The 23,164-nt window shown below is 49.8% G+C and overlaps 1 protein-coding gene and 1 pseudogene across 1 annotated transcript; both read right to left on the bottom strand.

The window, feature by feature from the left end:
* Positions 1-18,071: 18,071 nt before the first annotated feature.
* On the bottom strand, positions 18,072-20,217 carry LOC125554621 (annotated as a pseudogene).
* An 824-nt stretch (positions 20,218-21,041) lies between these two features.
* LOC125554620 lies at positions 21,042-22,170 on the bottom strand. The gene is made up of 5 exons (XM_048718122.1): positions 22,056-22,170; positions 21,773-21,974; positions 21,467-21,670; positions 21,210-21,383; positions 21,042-21,128 (listed from the first exon to the last, which is right to left on the bottom strand). Exons 2-5 carry the CDS (start codon positions 21,848-21,850, stop codon positions 21,042-21,044), a joined length of 543 nt encoding a protein of 180 aa, XP_048574079.1. The 5' UTR covers positions 21,851-21,974; positions 22,056-22,170.
* Between the last annotated feature and the right edge of the window lie 994 nt (positions 22,171-23,164).

Below are 23,164 nucleotides of genomic sequence, written 5' to 3'. Positions count from 1 at the left end.
CAACTTATTTGTGGCACTGCCGTTTAGGTCATATCGGTGTAAAGCGCATGAAGAAACTCCATACTGATGGACTTTTGGAACCACTTGATTATGAATCACTTGGTACTTGCGAACCGTGCCTCATGGGCAAGATGACTAAAACGCCGTTCTCCGGTACTATGGAGAGAGCAACAGATTTGTTGAAAATCATACATACAGATGTATGTGGTCCGATGAATATTGAGGCTCGTGGCGGATATCGTTATTTTCTCACCTTCACAGATGACTTAAGCAGATATGGGTATATCTACTTAATGAAACATAAGTCTGAAACGTTTGAAAAGTTCAAAGAATTTCAGAGTGAAGTTGAAAATCATCGTAACAAGAAAATAAAGTTTCTACGATCTGATCGTGGAGGAGAATATTTGAGTTGCGAGTTTGGTGCACATTTGAAACAATATGGAATAGTTTCGCAACTCACGCCACCCGGAACACCACAGCGTAATGGTGTGTCCGAACGTCGTAATCGTACTTTACTAGATATGGTGCGATCTATGATGTCTCTTACTGATTTACCGCTATCGTTTTGGGGTTATGCTTTGGAGACGGCCGCATTCACGTTAAATAGGGCACCATCAAAATCCGTTGAGACGACGCCTTATGAACTATGGTTTGGCAAGAAACCAAAGTTGTCGTTTCTGAAAGTTTGGGGCTGCGATGCTTATGTGAAAAAGCTTCAACCTGGTAAGCTCGAACCCAAATCAGAAAAATGTGTCTTCATAGGATATCCAAAAGAGACTATTGTATACACCTTCTATCACAGATCCGAAGGCAAGACTTTTGTTGCTAAGTTTGGAAACTTTCTAGAGAAGGAGTTTCTCTCGAAAGAAGTGAGTGGGAGGAAAGTAGAACTTGACGAGGTAATTGTACCTGCTCCCTTATTGGAAAGTAGTGCATCACAGAAAACTGTTTCTGTGACACCTACACCAATTAGTGAGGAAGCTAATGATAATGATCATGAAACTTCAGAACAAGATACTACTGAACCTCGTAGATCCACCAGAGTGAGATCCGCGCCAGAGTGGTACGGTAATCTAGTTCTGGAAGTCATGCTACTAGATCATGATGAACCTACGAACTATGAAGAAGCGATGGTGAGCCCAGATTCTGCAAAATGGTTTGAAGCCATGAAATCTGAGATGGGATCCATGTATTAGAACAAAGTGTGGACTTTGGTTGACTTGCCCAATGATCGGCAAGCAATTGAGAATAAATGGATCTTCAAGAAGAAGACTGATGCCGGCGGTAATATTACTGTCTACAAAGCTCGACTTGTCGCAAAAGGGTTTCAGCAAGTTCAAGGGGTTGACTACGATGAGACCTTCTCACCCATAGCGATGCTTAAGTCTGTCCGAATCATGTTAGCAATTGCCGCATTTTATGATTATGAAATTTGGTAGATGGATGTCAAAACTGCATTCCTGAATGGATTTCTGGAAGAAGAGTTGTATATGATGCAACCGGAAGGTTTTGTCGATCCAAAGGGAGCTAACAAAGTGTGCAAGCTCCAGCGATCCATTTATGGACTGGTGCAAGCCTCTCGGAGTTGGAATAAACGCTTTGATAGTGTGATCAAAGCATTTGGTTTTATACAGACTTTTGGAGAAGCCTGTATTTACAAGAAAGTGAGTGGGAGCTCTGTAGCATTTCTGATATTATATGTGGATGACATATTACTGATTGGAAATGATATAGAATTTCTGGATAGCATAAAGGGATACTTGAATAAGAGTTTTTCAATGAAAGACCTCGGTGAAGCTGCTTACATATTAGGCATAAAGATCTATAGAGATAGATCAAGACGTTTAATTGGACTTTCACAAAGCACATACCTTGACAAGATTTTGAAGAAGTTCAAAATGGATCAAGCAAGAAAGGGTTGTTGCCTGTGTTACAAGGTGTGAAGTTGAGTCAGACTCAATGCCCGACCACTGCAGAAGATAGAGAGAAAATGAAAGATGTTCCCTATGCTTCAGCCATAGGCTCTATCATGTATGCAATGCTGTGTACCAGACCTGATGTGTGCCTTGCTATAAGTCTAGCAGGGAGGTACCAAAGTAATCCAGGAGTGGATCACTGGACAGCGGTCAAGAACATCCTGAAGTACCTGAAAAGGACTAAGGATATGTTTCTCGTATATGGAGGTGACAAAGAGCTCATCGTAAACGGTTACATTGATGCAAGCTTTGACACTGGTCCGGACGATTCTAAATTGCAAACTAGATACGTGTTTACATTAAACGGTGGAGCTGTCAGTTGGTGCAGTTCTAAACAGAGCGTCATGGCGGGATCTACGTGTGGGTGTCATACCTAGTGCATGGGGTCCAATGAAAATCTTTTGTGACAATACTGGTGCAATTGCCTTGGCGAAGGAATCCAGATTTCACAAGAGAACCAAGCACATCAAGAGACGCTTCAATTCCATCCGGGATCTAGTCCAGGTGGGAGACATAGAGATTTGCAAGATACATACGGATCTGAATGTTGCAGACCCGTTGACTAAGCCTCTTCCATGAGAAAAACATGGTCAGCACCAAGACTCCATGGGTGTTAGAATCATTACTGTGTAATCTCGATTATTGACTCTAGTGCAAGTGGAGGACTGAAGGAAATATGCCCTAGAGGCAATAATAAAGTTATTATTTATTTCCTTATATCATGATAAAAGTTTATTATTCATGCTAGAATTGTATTAACCGGAAACATAATACATGTGTGAATACATAGACAAACAGAGTGTCACTAGTATGCCTCTACTTGACTAGCTCGTTAATTAAAGATGGTTATGTTTCCTAACAATGGACAAAGAGTTTTTATTTGATTAACGGGATCACATCATTAATTGAATGATCTGATTGACATGACCCATTCCATTAGCTTAGCACCCGATCGTTTAGTATGTTGCTATTGCTTTCTCCATGACTTATACATGTTCCTATGACTATGAGATTATGCAACTCCCGTTTGCTAGAGGAACACTTTGTGTGCTACCAAACGTCATGATGTAACTGGGTAATTATAAAGGAGCTCTACAGGTGTCTCCAAAGGTACATGTTGGGTTGGCGTATTTTGAGATTAGGATTTGTCACTCCGATTGTCGGAGAGGTATCTCTGGGCCCTCTTGGTAATGCACATCACTTAAGCCTTGCAAGCATTGTAACTAATGAGTTAGTTGCGGGATGATGTATTACAGAACGAGTAAAGAGACTTGCCGGTAACGAGATTGAACTAGGTATAGGATACCGACGATCGAATCTCGGGCAAGTAACATACCGATGACAAAGGGAACAACGTATGTTGTTATGCGGTCTGACCGATAAAAGATCTTCGTAGAATATGTAGGAGCCAATATGAGCATCCAGGTTCCGCTATTGGTTATTGACCGGAGACGTGTCTCGGTCATGTCTACATTGTTCTCGAACCCGTAGGGTCCGCACGCTTAAGGTTACGATGACAGTTATATTATGAGTTTATGAATTTTGATGTACCGAAGGTTGTTCGGAGTCCCGGATGTGATCACGGACATGACGAGGAGTCTCGAAATGGTCGAGACATAAAGATTGATATATTGGACGGCTATATTCGGACACCGGAAGTGTTCCGGGTGATTTCGGAGAAATCCGGAGAGCCGGAGGGTTACCGGAACCCCCCGGGAGAAGTAATGGGCCATATGGGCCTTAGTGGAGAGAGAGGGGCAGCCAAAGGTGGGCCGCGCGCCTCCTCCCCCTTGGTCCGAATTGGACTAGGAGAGGGGGGCGGCACCCCCCTTTCCTTCTCCCTCCCCACTTCTTTCCCCCTCCCTACTCCTACTAGCAGGAGGACTCCTCCTTGGCGCGCCATAGGGGCCGGCCGGCCTCCTCCCCTTGCTCCTTTATATACAGGGGCAGGGGGCACCCCTAGACAAAAGTTGATCCACGTGATCATATTCTTAGCCGTGTGCGGTGCCCCCTTCCACCATAGTCCTCGATAATATTGTAGCGGTGCTTAGGCGAAGCCCTGCGACAGTAGTACATCAAGATCATCACCACGCCGTGGTGCTGACGGAACTCTTCCCCGACACTTTGCTGGATCAGAGTCCGGGGATCGTCATCGAGCTAAACGTGTGCTAGAACTCGGAGGTGCCGTAGTTTCGGTGCTTGATCGGTCGGGCCGTGAAGACGTACGACTACATCAACCAAGTTAACTCTTCCGTTGTCGATCTACAAGGGTACGTAGATCACACTCTCCCCTCTCGTTGCTATGCATCACCATGATCTTGCGTGTGCGTAGGAATTTTTTTGAAATTACTACGTTCCCCAACATGCTCCTCTTCACTCCCGCCAAGAACTTCTAAATAGATCTCACCGAGAAAATGCCTCGTGTATCCTCTCCCCATGCCCAGTAGTCCTCCACTCTACTAGTACAGAGTGGTATTCTCAATATGATGTCCGCATCTACCTGGATAAAAGTAGATCGCACCTTCTCTTCATTCCAGGTTGCTGATGAAGCTTCTATCAACTCCGAAACCAAAACAGGTTTATCATCCACCAAAGAAATCATCGGCCTCCTCATCCCCGATCTTGGCAGCCAATTATCTTCCCACACTCTCGTTGATTATCCAGTCCCAATTCTTCTAACAAGACCTTGTGCGAGAGCTTCCCTCCCATCCAGAACAGCCCTCCATATCTGTGAGGGATTAATGCCCAACTCAGCATCCAGAAACAATACTGTCGGAAAATACTTTGCTTTCAAGACTCTCGCTGAGGGAGTCCTGGATTAGGGGGTGTTCAGGTAGCCGGACTATACCTTCAGCCGGACTCCTAGACTATGAAGATACAAGATTGAAGACTTCATCCCGTGTCCGGATGGGACTTTCCTTGGCGTGCAAGGCAAGCTTGGCGATGCGGATATTCAAGATCTCCTACCTTTGTAACCGACTCCATGTAACCCTAACCCTATCCGGTGTCTATATAAACCGGAGGGTTGTAGCCCGTAGGCAATCAACTCCATATACAACAATCATACCATAGGCTAGCTTCTAGGGTTTAGCCTCCTTGATCTCGTGGTATCTACTCTTGTACTACCCATATCATCAATATTAATCAAGCAGGACGTAGGGTTTTACCTCCATCAAGAGGTCCCGAACCTGGGTAAAACATCGTGTTCCCTACCTCCTGTTACCATCCGGCCTAGACGCACAGTTCGGGACCCCCTACCCGAGATCCGCCGGTTTTGACACCGACATTGGTGCTTTCATTGAGAGTTCCTCTGTGTCGTCGCCTTTAGGCCCGATGGCTCCCTTGATCATCAACAATGATGTGGTCTAGGGTGAGACTTTTCTCCCCGGACAGATCTTCGTCTTCGGTGGCTTCGCTCTGCGGGCCAATTCGCTCGGCCACCTGGAGCAGATCGAAAGCTACGCCCCTGGCCATCAAGTCAGGTTTGGAAGCTTAAACTACACGGCTGACATCCGCGGAGACTTGATCTTTGACAGGTTTGAGCCACGGCCAAGCGCGCCGCACTACCTCGAGGGGCATGATCTAGCTCTGCCCCCGGACAGTGTCCTGGAGGCCGCACACGCATCGGTTCCGACCCCTAACTCGGAGCCTATTGCGCCAATCGAGGATGAACGGTTGGACGTCACCTCGGGGGCTGCGATCCCAAAAGCGATCGAGCCGAACGCTAGCCCCGCACTCTGCACGACCCGTGACTCCGAGGATCCGGACTCCTTCCCGGACTCCGAATCCCCCGCGCCCCTGCCAATCGAATCCGATTGGGCCCCGATAATGGAGTTCACCGCCGCAGACATCTTTCAGCATTCGCCTTTTGGCGACATCCTGAATTCTCTTAAGTCTCTCTCTTTATCAGGAGAGTCCTGGACGGACTACGGTCAACAAAGGTGGGATACGGACGATGAGGAAATTCAAAACCCACCCACCACCCACTTTGTAGCCACTGTCGACGATCTAACCGACATGCTTGACTTCGGCTCCGAAGACATCGACAGCATGGACGACGATGTAGGAGACGAACAGGAACCAGCACCTGTAGGGCGCTAGAAGGCCACCTCGTCATATGACATATATATGGTGGATACTCCAAAAGATGGAGATGGCGATGGAACAGTGGGGGATGACGCCCCCAAGAAACAGCCAAAGCGCTGGCGTCAGCGGCGCCGCTCTAAATCCCGCCAAAGCAAAAACGGTGATTCCGGCACGGGAGATAATACTACCCTAGATAGCGCCGAAGAACACCCACCTCAGCAAGATTTGGCACAGGAAGATGGAGAAGCCAGCCCTCATGAGAGAGCGGCAGACCGAGAGGTCGAGGATGATAAATATACGCCTCCCTCTGAAGACGAGGCAAGCCTCGATGACGATGAATTCGTCATTCCATCAGACCCCGCCGAACAAGAGCGTTTTAAACGCAGGCTTTTAGCCACGGCAAGCAGCCTCAAGAAAAAGCAGCAACAGCTTAGAGCTGCCCAAGATTTGCTAGCTGACAGATGGACTGAAGTCCTTGCGGCCGAAGAGTATGAACTCGAACGCCCCTCCAAGAGTTACTCGAAGCGCAGGCCGCTACCCCGATCAGAGGAGGAAGCACCTACATCACCAGCGCATGACATGGCAGACCGGCCACCTCGCGGCCGCGACAGAGAGGCCTCTCGGCCCTCCACCCAAGCCATGCCCCGACGCCGCTCAACTAAGGCACGGGAAAATGCGCCCGACCTGCGAGACATAGTGGAGGACAAGGCAAGATAAACAAGATCGATCTACGGATCGCGCAGGCGCCCTACGGCATGTGACAATGATCTTCACTCCGGATACAACAAATCCGGCCGGGCCGAACACAACAGACATAGCTCTTCCGAGCTACGTCGTGATATAGCCCAATACAGAGGCGCCGCACACCCGCTATGCTTCACAAATGAAGTAATGGATCATAAAATCCCAGAGGGTTTCAAACCCGTAAACATCGAATCATACGATGGCACAACAGATCCAGCGGTATGGATCGAGGATTATCTCCTTCACATCCACATGGCACACGGCGATGATCTACACGCCATCAAATACCTCCCGCTCAAACTTAAAGGACCGGCCCGGCATTGGCTTAACAGCTTGCAAGCAGACTCAATCGGTTCTTGGGAGGACTTGGAAGCCGCATTCCTCGACAACTTCCAGGGCACTTACGTGCGACCACCGGATGCCGACGACTTAAGCCACATAATTCAGCAGCCAAAGGAATCGGCCAGATAATTCTGGACACGGTTCCTAACAAAGAAAAACCAGATAGTCGACTGTCCGGACGCAGAGGCCCTAGCAGCCTTCAAGCATAACATCCGCGACGAGTGGCTTGCCCGGCACCTAGGACAGGAAAAGCCGAAATCCATGGCAGCCCTCACGACACTCATGACCCGCTTTTGCGCAGGAGAAGACAGCTGGCTAGCTCGCAGTAACAACTTATCAAAGAACCCTGGTAATTCGGATACCAAGGACAAAAGTGGCAGGACACGTCGGAATAAGCAAAAACACTGCGTTAGCGGCGACAGCAATGAAGACACGGCAGTCAATGCCGATTCAAAGGCTATAAATCCAGTCAGCGGAAAAAGCCATTCAAAAAGAATACTCAGGGCCCGTCCAGTTTGGACCGAATACTCGATCGCTTGTGCCAAATACATGGCACCCCCGAAAGGCCAGCCAATCACACTAACAGGGATTGTTGGGTGTTCAAGCAGGTAGGCAAGTTAAGGGCCGAAAACAGAGACAAGGGGCTGCACAGAGACGACGAGGAGCCCAAGCCGCCGAACAACAATGGACAGAAGGGCTTTCCCCCACAAGTGCGGACGGTGAACATGATATACGCAACCCACATTCCCAAGCGGGAGCGGAAGCGTGCGCTACGGGACGTATACGCGATGGAGCCAGTCGCCCCAAAGTTCAACCCATGGTCCTCCTGCCCGATCACCTTTGATCGAAGGGACCATCCCACTAGCATCCGTCATGGCGGCTTCGCCGCATTGGTTCTCGACCCAATCATCGACGGATTTCATCTCACAAGAGTCCTCATGGACGGCGGCAGTAGCCTGAACCTGCTTTATCAGGATACAGTGTGGAAAATGGGCATAGATCCCTCAAGGATTAAGCCCACAAGAACGACCTTTAAAGGCTTTATACAAGGTGTAGAAGCCAACTGTACAGGCTCAGTAACACTTGACGTGGTCTTCGGATCCCCGGACAATTTCCGAAGCGAAGAGTTAATCTTCGATATAGTCCCGTTTCGCAGCGGCTATCACGCCCTGCTCGGACGAACCGCATTCGCAAAGTTCAATGCAGTGCCGCACTACGCATATCTCAAGCTCAAGATGCCAGGCCCTCGAGGAGTAATTACGGTCAACGAAAACACCGAACGCTCCCTCCATACGGAGGAACATACGGCGGCTCTCGCAGCGGAGGTACAAAGTAGCCTTCTCAGGCAATTCTCCAGTCCGGCCATTAAAAAGCCAGACACTGCCAAGCGCGCCCGGAGTAACCCACAGCAGGACCGCCTGGCCCACTCTGAGAAAGCGTAGCAATGCGGCCCCAACCCCAGCTTTCGCGACATAGCGAAACCAGTACCTCGTGTACATAACTACGCCCTTGAAATACCATGGGCACAGGGGGAGGGGCACAATAACGGCACGCCCAAAATACGGCTTAAAATGTACTAGGGGCTGCCGGATACTTTTTTTTAATTTTTTCTTACTTTCAGGACTCCACACTTCGGACGACCTGTTCGGCAATTCGTCTTTCGCACAAACGATGCAAGATCCAGGGAGGCAGACAAGCCATGCCGCATTATGGAACTCCCAGGTGGTCTCTGTTACGAGCGGTATACCTGTTTTAAATACAATTCCGCGGCCTGCCCCTGGTCAGGACATACTAAATAGTCCAATATCTTTTGCTTACCGCACTATTTGTATCGTTCGGCTTTGATAAATAGCCTCTCTATAAACAATGCTTAGCTTCCTGTCTATTTTTTGCATTGTCTTCTTTTCACATTTATGTTTATTAAATGACATGATTGCACCCGTACACCATGGTACGGCAAACACGCCAGGGGCTTCAGTACCCCTCATAATGGTGTGAGAAGTCCGTACACTTTCACAAGTGCGGCACCCCGAACTTATAGCACTATATGCATCGGCTCCGAATCATGATTTGGGTCAATAGTTGGGTTTGCCCGGCTCCTATGTTTTGGTGCCTTACGTTCCGCTCTATCGGCTAAGGTAGCACTAGGAGAACCACTGCGATTGTGCCCCGGTTCAGCTGGGTTAAGCACCTCAGTGGAGAAAGCTAAAACTGACTGTCATGATGTGGCGAGAGACTGGTCGCTGTTCGAGAGGTTTTTCGAGTCCGTAAAGGCTTATGCCGCTTCGAGCGAGGAGCTGGCTTTGTCCGGCCAAGGCGTGGATAGCGCCCCGAACTCGGTCTTCCGAACTAGGGGCTTCGCCGAAATTTAAAATTATAGAGTTCTATGGCTAAGTGAGAGTGTTCAAGCATTATAGTCCGATTGCCTGGTTCGTTGTGCTGAGCGCCTCCCTCGAAGGACCCAACTATGGGAAAAAGAGCGCTCAGGTTTATCCCGAACACCCCAGCACTAGTGGCATGGGGGCAGAAGCCGACGACTGGCCATCTCTCAATTTTTGATAAACGGCCGCACAGAAAGTAATATTTTAAATTCAATAAGCATTGCTTAGCACATATGAACAAGTTTTCAGCGCACAGGATAAACACGGGCGAGTTCATTCAAATATCACATCCTTGGTACATTCATCCGCCACAAGGCGGGCACCTACAAGAACATCCTTGTAGTAGTTCTCGGGCTTGCGATGCCTTCCCCGGCGGCGGCCCGTCCTTCACAAGCTTCTCACCGTCCAGCTTACCCCAGTGCACCTTTGCACGGGCAAGGGCCCGACGGGCACCTTCGATGTAGACGGAGCGCTTGATGACCTCAAGCCTCGGACAGGCCTCCACCAGCCGCCGCACTAGCCTGAAATAGCTCCCAGGCAGGGCCTCTCCGGGCCACAGCCGAACTATGAAGCCCTTCATGGCCTGCTCGGCCGCCTTGTGGAGCTCGACCAGCTGTTTCAGCTGGTCGCTCAAGGGCACAGGGTGTCCGGCCTCAGAATACCGAGACCAGAACACCTTCTCCGTCGAGCTGCCCTCTTCAGCTCGGTAGAATGCGGCGGCATCGGATACGCTGCGGGGAAGATCTGCGAATGCCCCTGGAGAGCTCCGGATTCGGGTAAGTAACAGGTAGTTCACTTTTATATTTCTGCTTTGCATAAAGAATGCCTTACCCGCTGCTATCTTCCTCATCTCCTCCAACTCTTGGAGGGCCTTTTGGGCTTCGGCCTTGGCAGACGTGGCAGCCTCTAGGGCCGTTGCAAGCTCGGATGCTTGCGCCTTTGACTCCAGCTCCAAACTCTCATGTTTTTTCACGAGAGCCTGAAGCTCTTGCTGCACCTCGCCGACCTAGCCCCAAGTCTGTCTTGCTCGGTGCGCTCCGCGGCCGTTTTCTTTTTGGCCGCAGACAGTGCCTGCTTAAGAGTTACCACCTTAGTCGTGGCCCCTACAATAAGTAGTACAATCCTGTTACTTTTTTGCAATCAAGCCTTTCTATAGGCACTTTTTATGTAAGGTATTTCTTACCTTCTTCCTCCTCGAGCCGCCGCTTGGCAAGGCCGAGCTCTTGCTCGGTCCGCTCGAGGTCCTGCTTCAGGACATCCACCTCCGCAGTCAGTGCGGCGGTGGATAGCAGCGAAGCCTGCATACGCATATTGAGTCTTTTTGTTAGACTCCTGCGATATTTAGATCCTCTATTCGGCTTTTCTTTCCGAACGCCAAACAGAGCATCAGGGGCTACTGTCTATGCGGTAATATTTTTACATAGTTTTACTTACCTCGAAGCCCGTTAGAAGGCTAGCGCAAGCTTCAGTCAGTCCGCTCTTGGCGGACTGAACCTTCTGGATCACCGTACTCATAATAGTACGGTGCCCCTCATCGATGGAGGCGTCGTCAAGCACCTCCAGCAGATTGTCCGGCACCTCCGGTCGGACGGAGGCCGCCGGCTCAGAAGGCTTGCTCCTCTTGGAAGGAGTTCGCCTACCCCGGTCCGGAACTGTGGAAGATTCCGGCGCAGTGTTCGGCATAAAGCCGGACTGAGAGCCCCGGGGAGCCTTATCCCCTTCACTCCTGAAGTCCGGGAGGTTGCCTTGCGGCTCCTCTGGGACCACCTCCTCCTGCCCCGGAGCTTGTCGCGACGCCACTTCAGCGTCGTCTGCAGTGCGGGGGGAGACAGCGGGCGGAACTGAGTTCACGTCCGATGAGTCCAGGGAGCCGCCCGATGATTCGTCGAATTCGGCCCGGGGCGGACTACATAATTACATTCGACATTAGGGAAAGTTGTGCAACAAAGGAACATCATGAGTTACTCTGGTATCCTAACTTATGATTTCACCGGACGCTTGGCCCTGTTTGGCCACTCCTCTTCGCCCTCTTCGGTGTTGGGGGCATAGTCCGGCGGAGGGGCCTTCCTTTTCCTAGACCCCTCGGCCTCCCCCGTTGGGGCGGCCTTCCTCTTCTCTCCTCCCTCCGCTGGAGGGGGAGAGTTTTCTTCTTCCTCCTCCTCGTTTTCACAGGAGGAGGGAGTCTCGGACTCGTCAGATGATTAGTCCGACACCACCACGTTGCGGGCACTCCTTCGAGTCCCCGTGGTCTTCTTCTTCTTGGCCTTCTTCTCCGGCACCACATAAGGCGCCGGAGCCAGTAGCTTCGCTAGTAGAGCTGGGGCTGGGTCTTCGGGCAGCGGAGCCAGGCAGTTAATCAGTCCGGATATCGCTCGCCAAGCCTGTCAAAGGTAAGGGAGTTTAGATCCCGCATAGAGTCAAACTATGAAAAAAGCTTAACATCCTGTAAAAGGTGTAGATGGCTTACCTCGCTAGCGTGACGCTGCGAGCTGTATCCGCGGTCCTCGGAAGCGGATGCGGGAGCCTCGGCGCCCTTGAATAGCATCTTCCAGGCGTCTTCGAATGTCGTGTTGAAGAGCCTGCTGAGGGTTTGATGCTGCGCCGGGTCGAACTCCCACAGATTAAAATCCCCTTGTTGGCACGGGAGGATTCGGCGGACGAGCATAACCTGGATTACGTTAACAAGCCGGACTGGCTTGTTCACCAGGGACTGGATGCATGTTTGCAATCCGGTCACCTCGTTTTCTTCACCCCACGACAGGCCCGGACATAAGCCACGTGGGGGGTCCGGATCGGAACTCGGGGGCTGCGGTCCATTCCGGATCGCGCGGCTCGGTGATATAAAACCACCCGGATTGCCATCCCTTTAGGGTCTCCACAAAAGAGCCCTCGAACCATAGGACGTTGGCCATCTTGCCCGCCATAGCGCCTCCGCAGTCCGCCTGGCTGCCGCGCACCACCTTGGGCTTGACGTTGAAGGTCTTGAGCCAGAGGCCGAAATGAGGGCGGACGCGGAGAAAAGCCTCGCACACGACGATAAACGCCGAGATGTTGAGGATGAAGTTCGGAGCCAGATCGTGGAAATCCAGGCCGTAGTAGAACATGAGCCCCCAGACAAATGGGTGGAGTGGAAAACCCAGTCCGCGGAGGAAGTGGGGGAGAAATACTACCCTCTCATGGGGCCTTGGGGTGGGGAGAAGCTGCCCCTCTTCGGGAAGCCGGTGCGCGATGTCCTTGGACAGGTATCCGGCCTTCCTTAGCTTCTTGATTTTGCCCTCCGTGACGGAGGAGACCATCCACTTGCCTCCCGCTCCGGACATTGCTGGAGAAGATTGAGGTGGGAAGTGCGGACTTGGGCGCTGGAGCTCGGGTGCGCATGAGATGGATAGGCAAAGGAGGAAGAAGGCGTAGGTAAAAAGGTGGATCCTTGTCCCCTTATATGGGCGGATGCGGTTGTGCGTCCCCACCTGCCTAGTAAAACTCGCTTGCCTCCCAAGCGCCGTGATAAGTGGCGCGGTTGGGTTACCCACATCCATATTGATGAGAATCCCGTAAAAGGGGGGTACACGATCTCTGCTTTGACAAGACGTGCCAAGGAAACCGCCTCGCAAAACACGCTGAGGTGGAGAAGTGAAAACGACTTGAGTGAAGGACTTGGCTGTAGTGTGTTGACGCACTGCGGAATACGTCAGCAGATTTGATTTGTGTTAATATTATTCTCTCTATGGCAATATGTGGAAGCTTATTTTGTAGAGCCGGACACTACTCTTGGTGTTTACAATCTTCTATGAGGGACTTGGAGGAGGAACCTGCCTTGCAATGCCGAAGACAATTTGCGCGCCGGACTCGTCGTCATTGAAGCCTGGTTCAGGGGCTACTGAGGGAGTCCTGGATTAGGGGGTGTTCGGGTAGCCGGACTATACCTTCAGTCGGACTCCTGGACTATGAAGATACAAGATTGAAGACTTCGTCCCGTGTCCGGATGGGACTTTCCTTGGCGTGGAAGGCAAGCTTGGCGATGCGGATATTCAAGATCTCCTACCATTGTAACTGACTCCATGTAACCCTAACCTTATCCGGTGTCTATATAAACCGGAGGGTTGTAGCCCGTAGGCAATCAACTCCATATACAACAATCATACCATAGGCTAGCTTCTAGGGTTTAGCCTCTTTGATCTCGTGGTAGATCTACTCTTGTACTACCCATATCATCAATATTAATCAAGCAGGACGTAGGGTTTTACCTCCATCAAGAGGGCCCAAACCTGGGTAAAACATCATGTTCCCTGCCTCCTGTTACGCACAGTTCGGGACCCCCTACCCGAGATCCGCCGGTTTTGACACCGACACTCGCACTCAAAGATAATGGATCCTGAATAATCCTCCATGATTGCCTTGCCAACAGAGATAGGTTAAAAATTTCTATGCCTCGAAAACCTAGTCCTCCCAAATGTTTTGGTCTTGTGCAGACATCCCATGAGACCCAGCAGGGTTTTCTCTTCCCCCTTTTACTGCCCCACCAAAACTGCCTTATCATTGATGTACTTACCCACACCGGAGCAAAACCAAGTTTAACCATCATTGCCTTGAGATAGTCCCATTCTAGCCTATCATAAGCCTTCATCATATCGAGTTTCAACGCACAGCTACTATTACCCCTTGCCTTGATCCTCTTCATAAAATGCAAACATTCATAGGCTGTAATAATATTGTCGTTTATAAGTCTCCCTGGAACAAAAGCAGATTGTTCCTCTGATATGATCTCTGGTAGGATTTGCTTCAATCTGTTTGCAATAACCTTCGAAGCAATCTTATACAGTACATTGCATAAGCTTATAGGCCTGAACTGAGTTAACAACGATGGGTTCATTACCTTCGGAATCAGCACCAGGAAAGTGTCATTGATACATTCGGGACTCTCTTCTCCTCTCACTATTCTGAGCACCGCCTTGGTCACCTCATCGCCGCAAACATCCCAATGCGTTTGATAGAAATGATCTGGGTAGCCATTGGGTCCCGGTGATTTGGTGGGAAACATCTGGAACAGTGCTTCTTTCACCTCCTTCTCGGTGTAATCCGCAACAAGCATGGCATTCATTTCAGGAGTAACTTTTTGAGGTACATGGTCCAGAACCGCTTGCATGTTAGTTACCCCCTCAGATGTATACAAAGACTTGTAAAACTCCGTTACCATCTCCTTCAGCTCCTTCGGATCCTCCACCTGGACTCCCAAAGAGTTCATCAACGCCCTTATCATATTTTTCTTACGCCTCAAGCTCGCCCGCATGTGAAAAAACTTCGTGTTTCTATCCCCTGATGTTAGCCAGTCTATCCTTGATCTCTGGCGCCAAAGCAATTCCTCCCTGTGATAGAGTTCCACCAATCTCTCGTTTATCTTCCTTTCAGCCTGACTCGGACTAGTGCGAGAAGGTTCATTACGGAGCTTCTCAAGCTCCTCTTTTAAGTTTTTCATCTCCCTCCTGACCGAACCAAAAGTCCTCCTGTGGTCAGAGATGTTTATGGAGCATAACTATATTAAAGATCTGTGTGACCGCTTGAATGATGAATTGATATCCGAGTTCTTGATGTTTTCGTTATCCCTAGTTAGTGTGGTGTTAAGTTATTATGACAATACCCTAAAAATAGTTATTTGACCATTCAAGATCTGATTTAGTTGATATTTCAGCAACGTTTGACCATCTATTATTTATTATTTTTGTACGTATATTATTTAAATGTTGAACTTTAATCAAATTCATTTTCAATGATTTTTTGCATGTCCAATGTTGAGTTTAATAATTTTCTGGTGAATGATTACTTTTCTAAATCAATATCAAGTTTTCAAGTTTTCGTCAGGATGTTCTATACGTGTGAGTTTCTTCTACTTTGTTTCTTCAATTTTTTTTGTTCATGATGGTTGCCGTTTTGTGTCTAATTTATATATTTTTTAATTTCTTGCGGGTATTTTGGCGGTTTTTATTTGGTGTCGCAAGTGATATTACCGAATGTAAGGTGCTTGTTTTTGCTAGCCTATAATAGTTGTTCAATGTAAAAAAAGTGTGTGCACTTGAGAATATTTAATTATAGAGCTCCAAGTAAACAACATACACTGAAAATAAACAAAAGTACTACATATAGTATAATAAGTAAATTACAACCATCGGCATCACAGTTTAAACTCTGCCTTTCTCTTGTATGGCCGTGACTGCCGACTGGGCGATATGCCCTATGCAGAAGAAGAGGAGGGCGTGGGGAAGAAGAGGGGGCCATGGGGGGGAAGAACTAACGGGTTGAAGCATCTGAACTGGATAGGTTTTGCCCGGCTCGGTTTTTGTGGTCCTAGAATAATCGACTAATAAACAGAAACGCCGAATCAAATTCAGGATGACTGAAACTAAAGAAAATTTTCAGATACCTAACACATATGTGCTCTCATTTTTGAACTTATTGTTCCTCTCAGACAAGATTAGATCGGGCTCTAATAGCAATATTCGTTCAACCTCCTAACATCCCTAACATTAGGATGTGATGGCCACAGGCTCGCTGAAAGTTGCCTTTCTATCTGCCCGGACATAAGAAATCACAGAAAACTTCATCAACACACCTAACCTAGTAAGTAATAACCACTTGAATGATGAATTGATATCCGAGTTCTTGATGTTTTCGTTATCCCTAGTTAGTGTGGTGTTAAGTTATAATGACAATACCTTCTTGTTCTTCCGGACGTAAGACCTCGTTAAAATCTCCAATACATAGCCAAGGAAGAGGGCTCAAAGAAGATATGTTTTTCATTGTGTCCCACGTCCGGTACCTAAGGTGTGTTTGAGCCTCCCCGTACACAATTGTAAGTCTCCAGGGATCGAAGCCACCCTCCTTGACTCCGCAATCCAGATGATAGTACGAATAACCCAAAATCTCAATATCTATATCATTATTCCAGAACAAACCAATACCTCCACTCCTTCCATCACTGCTAACAGCATAGCATCTGTCAAAACCTATTGAACTGGCTAGACTTTCTACCCTAGCTTTATCGACTTGAGTTTCTACTATACAAAGCAAGGTAGGGACAAATTTCTTCGCGATTTCGCGAAGCTCGCGAATTGTCGAGGCTTTGCCCGCACCCCGACAATTCCAGCTGATTATACTCATTGTTCCTGGCGGCGCTCCCCATAGGAGCTCACCGATGCAGCAGTTTTTTCCTTGTTTCTTTCATCCCCTTCTCCAGCTTCCTCTTGGTCTAACCCCTTCTTTGACCTCTTGTTTATCTTCCTGGGAGAGACATACACCGGAGGCAGTGGGGGTATAACTGGTGGTGTCTTTGCAACTGGGGCCAAGCCCGATTCTACTGGCAGCTCGGTAGTTTGAGCAGCCTTTGCCATACCTGCGTGTGAATTTTCCACCGAGCTTCTCTTATTGCTGCCCCTATTTTCAAGTGCTGCCTCTTCCATAGGGTTTTCTGTGTCCACTTCATGGCCATCTTCTTTTGGGGGATCACCACCATGATCGGGGCCCTTGTTATTTGCTGCTCCTTCCCTTCCTTGATACATCCCACGACCTCTGCCTCGTTCCCCTCCTCTACCTCGACCTTCGCGGAAAAAAGATCTTCCATCAGAAGGCTGGTTGTAGGATACTTCCTGGCGCTTCGCAAGCATCCAGCTGCCCCACTTTTTATCAGATTCACTCCAAACCCCATTGCCACACTCCTCAAAACCGTGACCCATGATCCCGCAGATTTTACAGAAAAACGGGACTTTTTCATACTTCACAACCAACATCTTTATCCCCTCTCATTCGACATTCAGAGGTGTAAACATGGTCAATGGTTTGGCAGTCAGAACACGAACCCTAGCTCTTACGTAGTCCCCCTCATACTAGAGATTAGGCCGAAGTTGAACCTCCCTCACTTTGCCTATCCTGCGAGCTAGCTCATCTACCACCTCAGGGTGGCGATAGAGGTCAGGAACTTTGTGAATTTGCGCCCACAGAAACAACCCGTCTAGGGCATACTCCTCTGGATCAGTTACCCCATCATAATCCTCAATAACCACAGCATAGTTCCTGAATAGCCAGGGTCCTCCATGGACTACTTTCTTCCAATCTCCAAGACAAAACATCTGGATTATGAATCTGTTTTCCCCCGCCTCCCTGAACTTTGGAGTTTGCGCAAGGCCCCAGACGAAAGTTATCGTATCAAACAAGGACGACGAGCTGAAGGGCCTATCAGTGTTAACCCTAGCCACCGCCATCCATCGGGCTTCTTCCTTGAATTGCTTCGCTCTTTCCTTCCCGATGACCACATCGTCGAGTTCCTCATCCAGCAGATCCATATTCTTTAGCATCTCCTCAAGATCCACCTCCTCCCCTCGCCCCGATCGCGACGAAGAACCTCTGTCAGCCGCCATCTACGTTAGAGTTATTGGTAATCCAGCCCCCTACCCTCGCGGTCGCTCCAAAGGCGGCAGCGTAGACGGGGCCGGTGTAGCGATAAAACCTCCCGCCGGCAGAGAACGTCGGGCGGAGGTAAGGACGAAACCCTAAGCTAGAGGGTAAAAACTTTTCTGCTGACCCTGGCGAGGAAGCAGCGGGAGGCCTGGAGCAGGACGTCCGCCGGGTGGTTATCCGGGTCGTCGAGGAAGCGGAGCGCGGCGAGGCCGTCGTCATAGGGTGCGGGGAACCGGTGCTCCGGGGCGCGGCGGTAGTCGACGGAGAGCACGGCCGCGGAGGCGTACCTCGCGATGCGCCGGCACGCGGCGTCGTAGGCCAGCGAGCCGCGGATAGGAACGCGAACCCGCCGCCATGGAAGAAAACGATCACGGAGAGGGGCGCTCCCTTGGCATCGCCGGGTCTCGCTGGGTGGAAGAGGCGGGCGCGAATGCGGAGGGTCGGGTCGACGATGACATCGCGGGAGGCGACACCGCGGCACGGGGAGAAGAAGGCCAGGACGCGCGGGTCTAGGAGGGAGAGCACGCGGCGGTTCACGGTGCCGTCGGCGCGGCGGGTGGCGTCGGCGACGTAGTCCACGGCCCTGAGGGATAGGCGCATGATGCGCGACATCGGCGGCTTCGGCCTACTCGCCGACGGGGGCTCCTCACCATTGTCGTCGTGCGCCTTCCGCTTCTGGAGGTGTATTTGCGTTGCTGGCTGGTTTGAGTAGAATTTGTAGTGGTTGGGTAACGGGTAATCTCTGCCTCTCTGGTGGAGACTTGTCTTGTCTGAGACTTGGGAGTGTGGGTAATAGCTCGAGTGATCTCTGGTTTTCCTGATCTGCAGTGATAATGAGGTTATTACTTACTAGGTTAGGTGTGTTGATGAAGTTTTCTGTGATTTCTTATGTCCGGGCAGATAGAAAGGCAACTTTCAGCGAGCCTGTGGCCATCACATCCTAATGTTAGGGATGTTAGGAGGTTGAACGAAAATTGCTATTAGAGTCCGATCTAATCTACTCCAAGAGGAACAATAAGTTCAAAAATGAGAGCACATATGTGTTAGGTATCTGAATATTTTCTTTATTTTCAGTCACCCTGAATTTGAAACGGCGTTGATCTTTATTAGTCGATTATTCTAGGACCACAAAAACCGAGCCGGGCAAAACCTATCCAGTTCAGATGCTTCAACCCTTTAGTTCTTCCCCCGATGGCCCCCTCTTCTTCCCCACGCCCTCCTCTTGTTCTGCATAGCTCTACCGGACTCGCGGGCTATGCCGACGGCCCAGGGCCGTCGGCATAGGTCCTTTGCCGTCGACATAGATCTATGCCTATGGCCGCCGTCGGCATAGCCCCGTCGGCGTAGATCACGTCAGCGTAGATGTGTCAGACCGTCGGCGTAGTATAGCCGTCGGCATAGGTTCGTATGCCGACGGCCATGGGATAGCCGTCGGCATAGTTTAGCCGTCGGCGTTGTTTTCCGTCTGACGGCAACGGACGGCGCCATCAACAGCGCGATTCAGGAGACGACACGTGGCGCAGGTATGCCGACGGCTAGGTTGTCGGCACAGATGGAAATCTATGCCGACGACCTAGCCATCGGCATACCTGCGCCACGTGTCGTCCCCCGGCTTCTCCTGGCGGCAGGGCTATGCCTACGGGAAAGCCGTCGGCATAGATGGAAATCTATGCCGACGGCTTCGCCGTAGGCATATGTCTGCCACGTGGCAGCTCCTGGTTTCTCCTGGCAGTAGGGCTATGCCTACGGCAATGCCGTCGGCATAGTTTGCCACGTGGCAAGCCCTGGTAACTCCTGGGCGTATATATGCCGACGGCTTTGCCGTAGGCATAGTTTTTTTTTTGTTTTTTTTATTTTCCCTGTTTTCTCTTTTCCAATTCATTTGACACCATTTCAAAACAGAACAATATGAAATTATGCAGAAATATGACAATTCATCATGTGAACATACTCAAGTTCATCTAAACATACTCAAGTTCACCATCATCATCTAAACATACTCAAGTTCATCACATCATCTAAAGATCATCGCCGATGGAAGTTCATGAACATAAAAGTAGTGCAAGACATGAAACATGATAAAAGTAGGAATATGAAAGGCATGGCACGATGGCCACATGCACGGAATCATCAAGCAAGAGCACCCCCGCCAAAACCACCACCTCCGCCATAACCACCACCACCTCCGCCAAAAGCACCTCCTCCGCCAAAACCACCACCACCACCTCCGCCAAAACCGTCATCGCGACCACCACCACTCTACCAGATCGGAGTGACTGGGGTCGACGGAGCAGGAGTCGAGCCACCGGTCCCCTACATGTTTCAGAAAAGATTCTAACGGTAAATATGATATGATAGTGTTTCATGAGCGAGAACTATTTGCTAGTAGTTAGGCAAATGTACTAACCGAACCATCACTGCCTAGTGCCACCCATTCATCGAACGTGGGCACGTGTGGGGGTTCTCCCGCAGGTGGCGGTGGGGGTCCCATTTGTGGTGGATCCGTGCGGTTAGTCCAAGACGCCAACATAGCCTGAATGTTAGTTAAACAAGCAAACTAGAAGATCAGAAGGAATGAAAGTGCAAAAGTTTAGGTTGGTTTTAAGAGGGCAAAACTAACCGTCATCATCTGACGGTTGTAATCATCGTTTGCCTTCACTCATTTCAAGTACTCCCGCACCTCGAGATTCCTATGCTCGACAAACTCCTTATATGCCTACATAATTTAGGTTGTTTCTAAGTGAGCAATGCTGAAAATAAACTGAGAATGCAAGATAGAAAAAGATAAAGAGGAAGTACTTACAACATGCTGGCGGGCTAAGGGAGTCTGTGAACGCCCCGTACTCTCTAACTGGCTCGGGTTGCTAGCCCGAAGCCGTGTGTACGAGATCGACGGAGTGATCAAGCCATCGAAACACGGATACCGGCCATTCTTCTTCCCCTGGATGGCCACCACCGCCGTGTCGTCGATCTGAGACTGGGCGACCTCAGCAACAGGAACATCCGGATGCAACTCCTGATAGTGATGAATGTAAGACCCCAGGTGCTCCTCGGTCTTGTCGTAGTACTAGCTCTCGCCCTCCTTGCGATGACTCCGCTCGCGGGCCAGCTTCCACGACTCCATGTCTGATAGCGGCCTCTTCAACTTGTCCTCCTACAACGTCAAATAGAAGTCAGCCATACATAAGAACATGACGTAAGGAAGAACAAAAATGCATCATGCACATAGATATACCTTCATGGCCTTGAAGCCCCAGTGGTTCCTGTTTCCTTGGCTGTGTGACCCGTCGTCTCCACGGTTAGCCCGGGCCTTGATGCTCTTGGCAGCAAACTCTGCATCAGCGCCGAGCCACCTATCCACCAAACTCGCCCATCCGTCATGCCTTCCATAGCACCAACGAGGAACAACCTATGCAAATTTTGGAAGCATGACATGTGAGCACGAAACATATAGTTGACTGCTTGAAACAATGAAAAGTTAGTAATAGTTACCATCATGAACTGCTCCTTGCTCAAGGTAAGTCGTAGCTTCTGCGCTTGAGTTTTGGGCATCTTTTGGTGCAGGTAGTAGTGGTAGTACTGCGAGACGGCAACCCAGCGCACCTCGTACTGCAACTGACGAGCTTTCTTCTTCGCAGCCGCAAGCAAGACCACGTCGGCTCTGGCCTTGTGCTCGTCAAGAACTCTATAGAGTTGCTGCAATCATGCAAAAACCAGAAGCAAACAAGGCATGAGTTGAGTGATTCAATGATAAACTATGAACGAAACTGAAGACAAGTGATTCAGAAGAGAACTTACCCAAAATTTGGTGATCACGGCCTTAGCGGTCGTCCCGTACTCCGCGTTGCTGCAAGCCTCGTAGTGGGCCCAGCTCATGGCCAAAACCCGCTGCTGCGGGTCCCTGTCTGGCCGCGGGCAGAATAGGCCAGGCCAAAACTCCTTCAACAGGACAGTGATAAGGCCGTTCGGTTTACGGCCCTTTCCGTGAAGGATCCAGTTTCTGCAAAAGAATCAAATGATTGCCATGTGTACAATAAGAAAATGTTGTCATGTGTTGAAAATATGATTGAGAGGCACTTACTCTGTCCCCACAGGTTCAATGAGCCACTTGTGCTCCTCGATAGAAGGTGGTGTAGGTAGTCCGGCATTACCACGCAGCCACCCCTGCGAAGAACCCGGTGGCAAGTCACCCCACAACGCGGTATCAACCTCCCCTCCACCCTCCTCGGCCTCCTCCTCACCCTCCTCCTCGGCCTCCTCCTCCTCACCCTCCTCCTCGGCCTCCTCCTCCTCGCCATCAGGAACATACTCCTCCTCCTCAGACTCAGAAGGTGCCTCTGTATAGGAGGGCATCGAAGAAGACCCTCCTATTTTAGACACGGCCCGGAGTTTTTTTCCCCGGTTGCCTCTCCCCCCACCTCCTCCTCCTCTAGGGGCTCTTCCCCCACCGCCTCCTCCTCTAGGGTCTCCTCCCCCGACCCCTCCACCTCCCTGTGAGGTGTCATCCTCGCGTAGTCGGGAGGGAACCTTGTGGGCTCGTCCACTCCGAGTAAGTCCTTTAAATTTACTGAGGAAACTAGCGCCGCTGGACTTGCCCATGATTATTAAACCTGCATTGAGAAGAGAATAAAAAATTAGTAAGGATATCAATTAAACAAGCATACAGGAAAAACATTAATACCAGAAGAGCACATTAAGCATACTATTGTAATATCATTAAAAGAACTTACATTTTCTAGAACCCATATGAATCATCACTATTGTAATCTATTTGTGGACCGGTCTCATCATCACTATCACGCATATCTTCTTCGTTGTCTGACGGAGGTGGAGGCTCTTCCTCATCGTCAGCGTCTTCATTTAACTTTTCAAGCATAATTATGTCTCTTTGATTCACAACTGCCTCACCATCAATCCGTGCGTCGTCGTCGTTTGGGTCCAGGTCAACATAACCCAAGTCATCATCCTCGTTGTTTCGGACCACGTCATCATGTTCCTCTTGATAGAACACTCCCTCGTATGTCATGGGGTTTATGTTGTAGTAATCATCATCGTTCGGGTCCGGTAGCTTACCATGCGGCGACACCTTGAACACAACTTCCCAACCCTTTAGGTACTCTTTCTGGCATGGGTAAGGCAGATAATATACTTGTGTGGCCTGGGTAGCGGCGATAAAGAGATCAGCTCTGG

The sequence above is a fragment of the Triticum urartu genome, chromosome 4 (genome assembly GCF_003073215.2).
Source record: "Triticum urartu cultivar G1812 chromosome 4, Tu2.1, whole genome shotgun sequence".
Classification (NCBI taxonomy): domain Eukaryota; kingdom Viridiplantae; phylum Streptophyta; class Magnoliopsida; order Poales; family Poaceae; genus Triticum; species Triticum urartu.
This window is presented reverse-complemented; position numbering and strand designations above follow the sequence as displayed.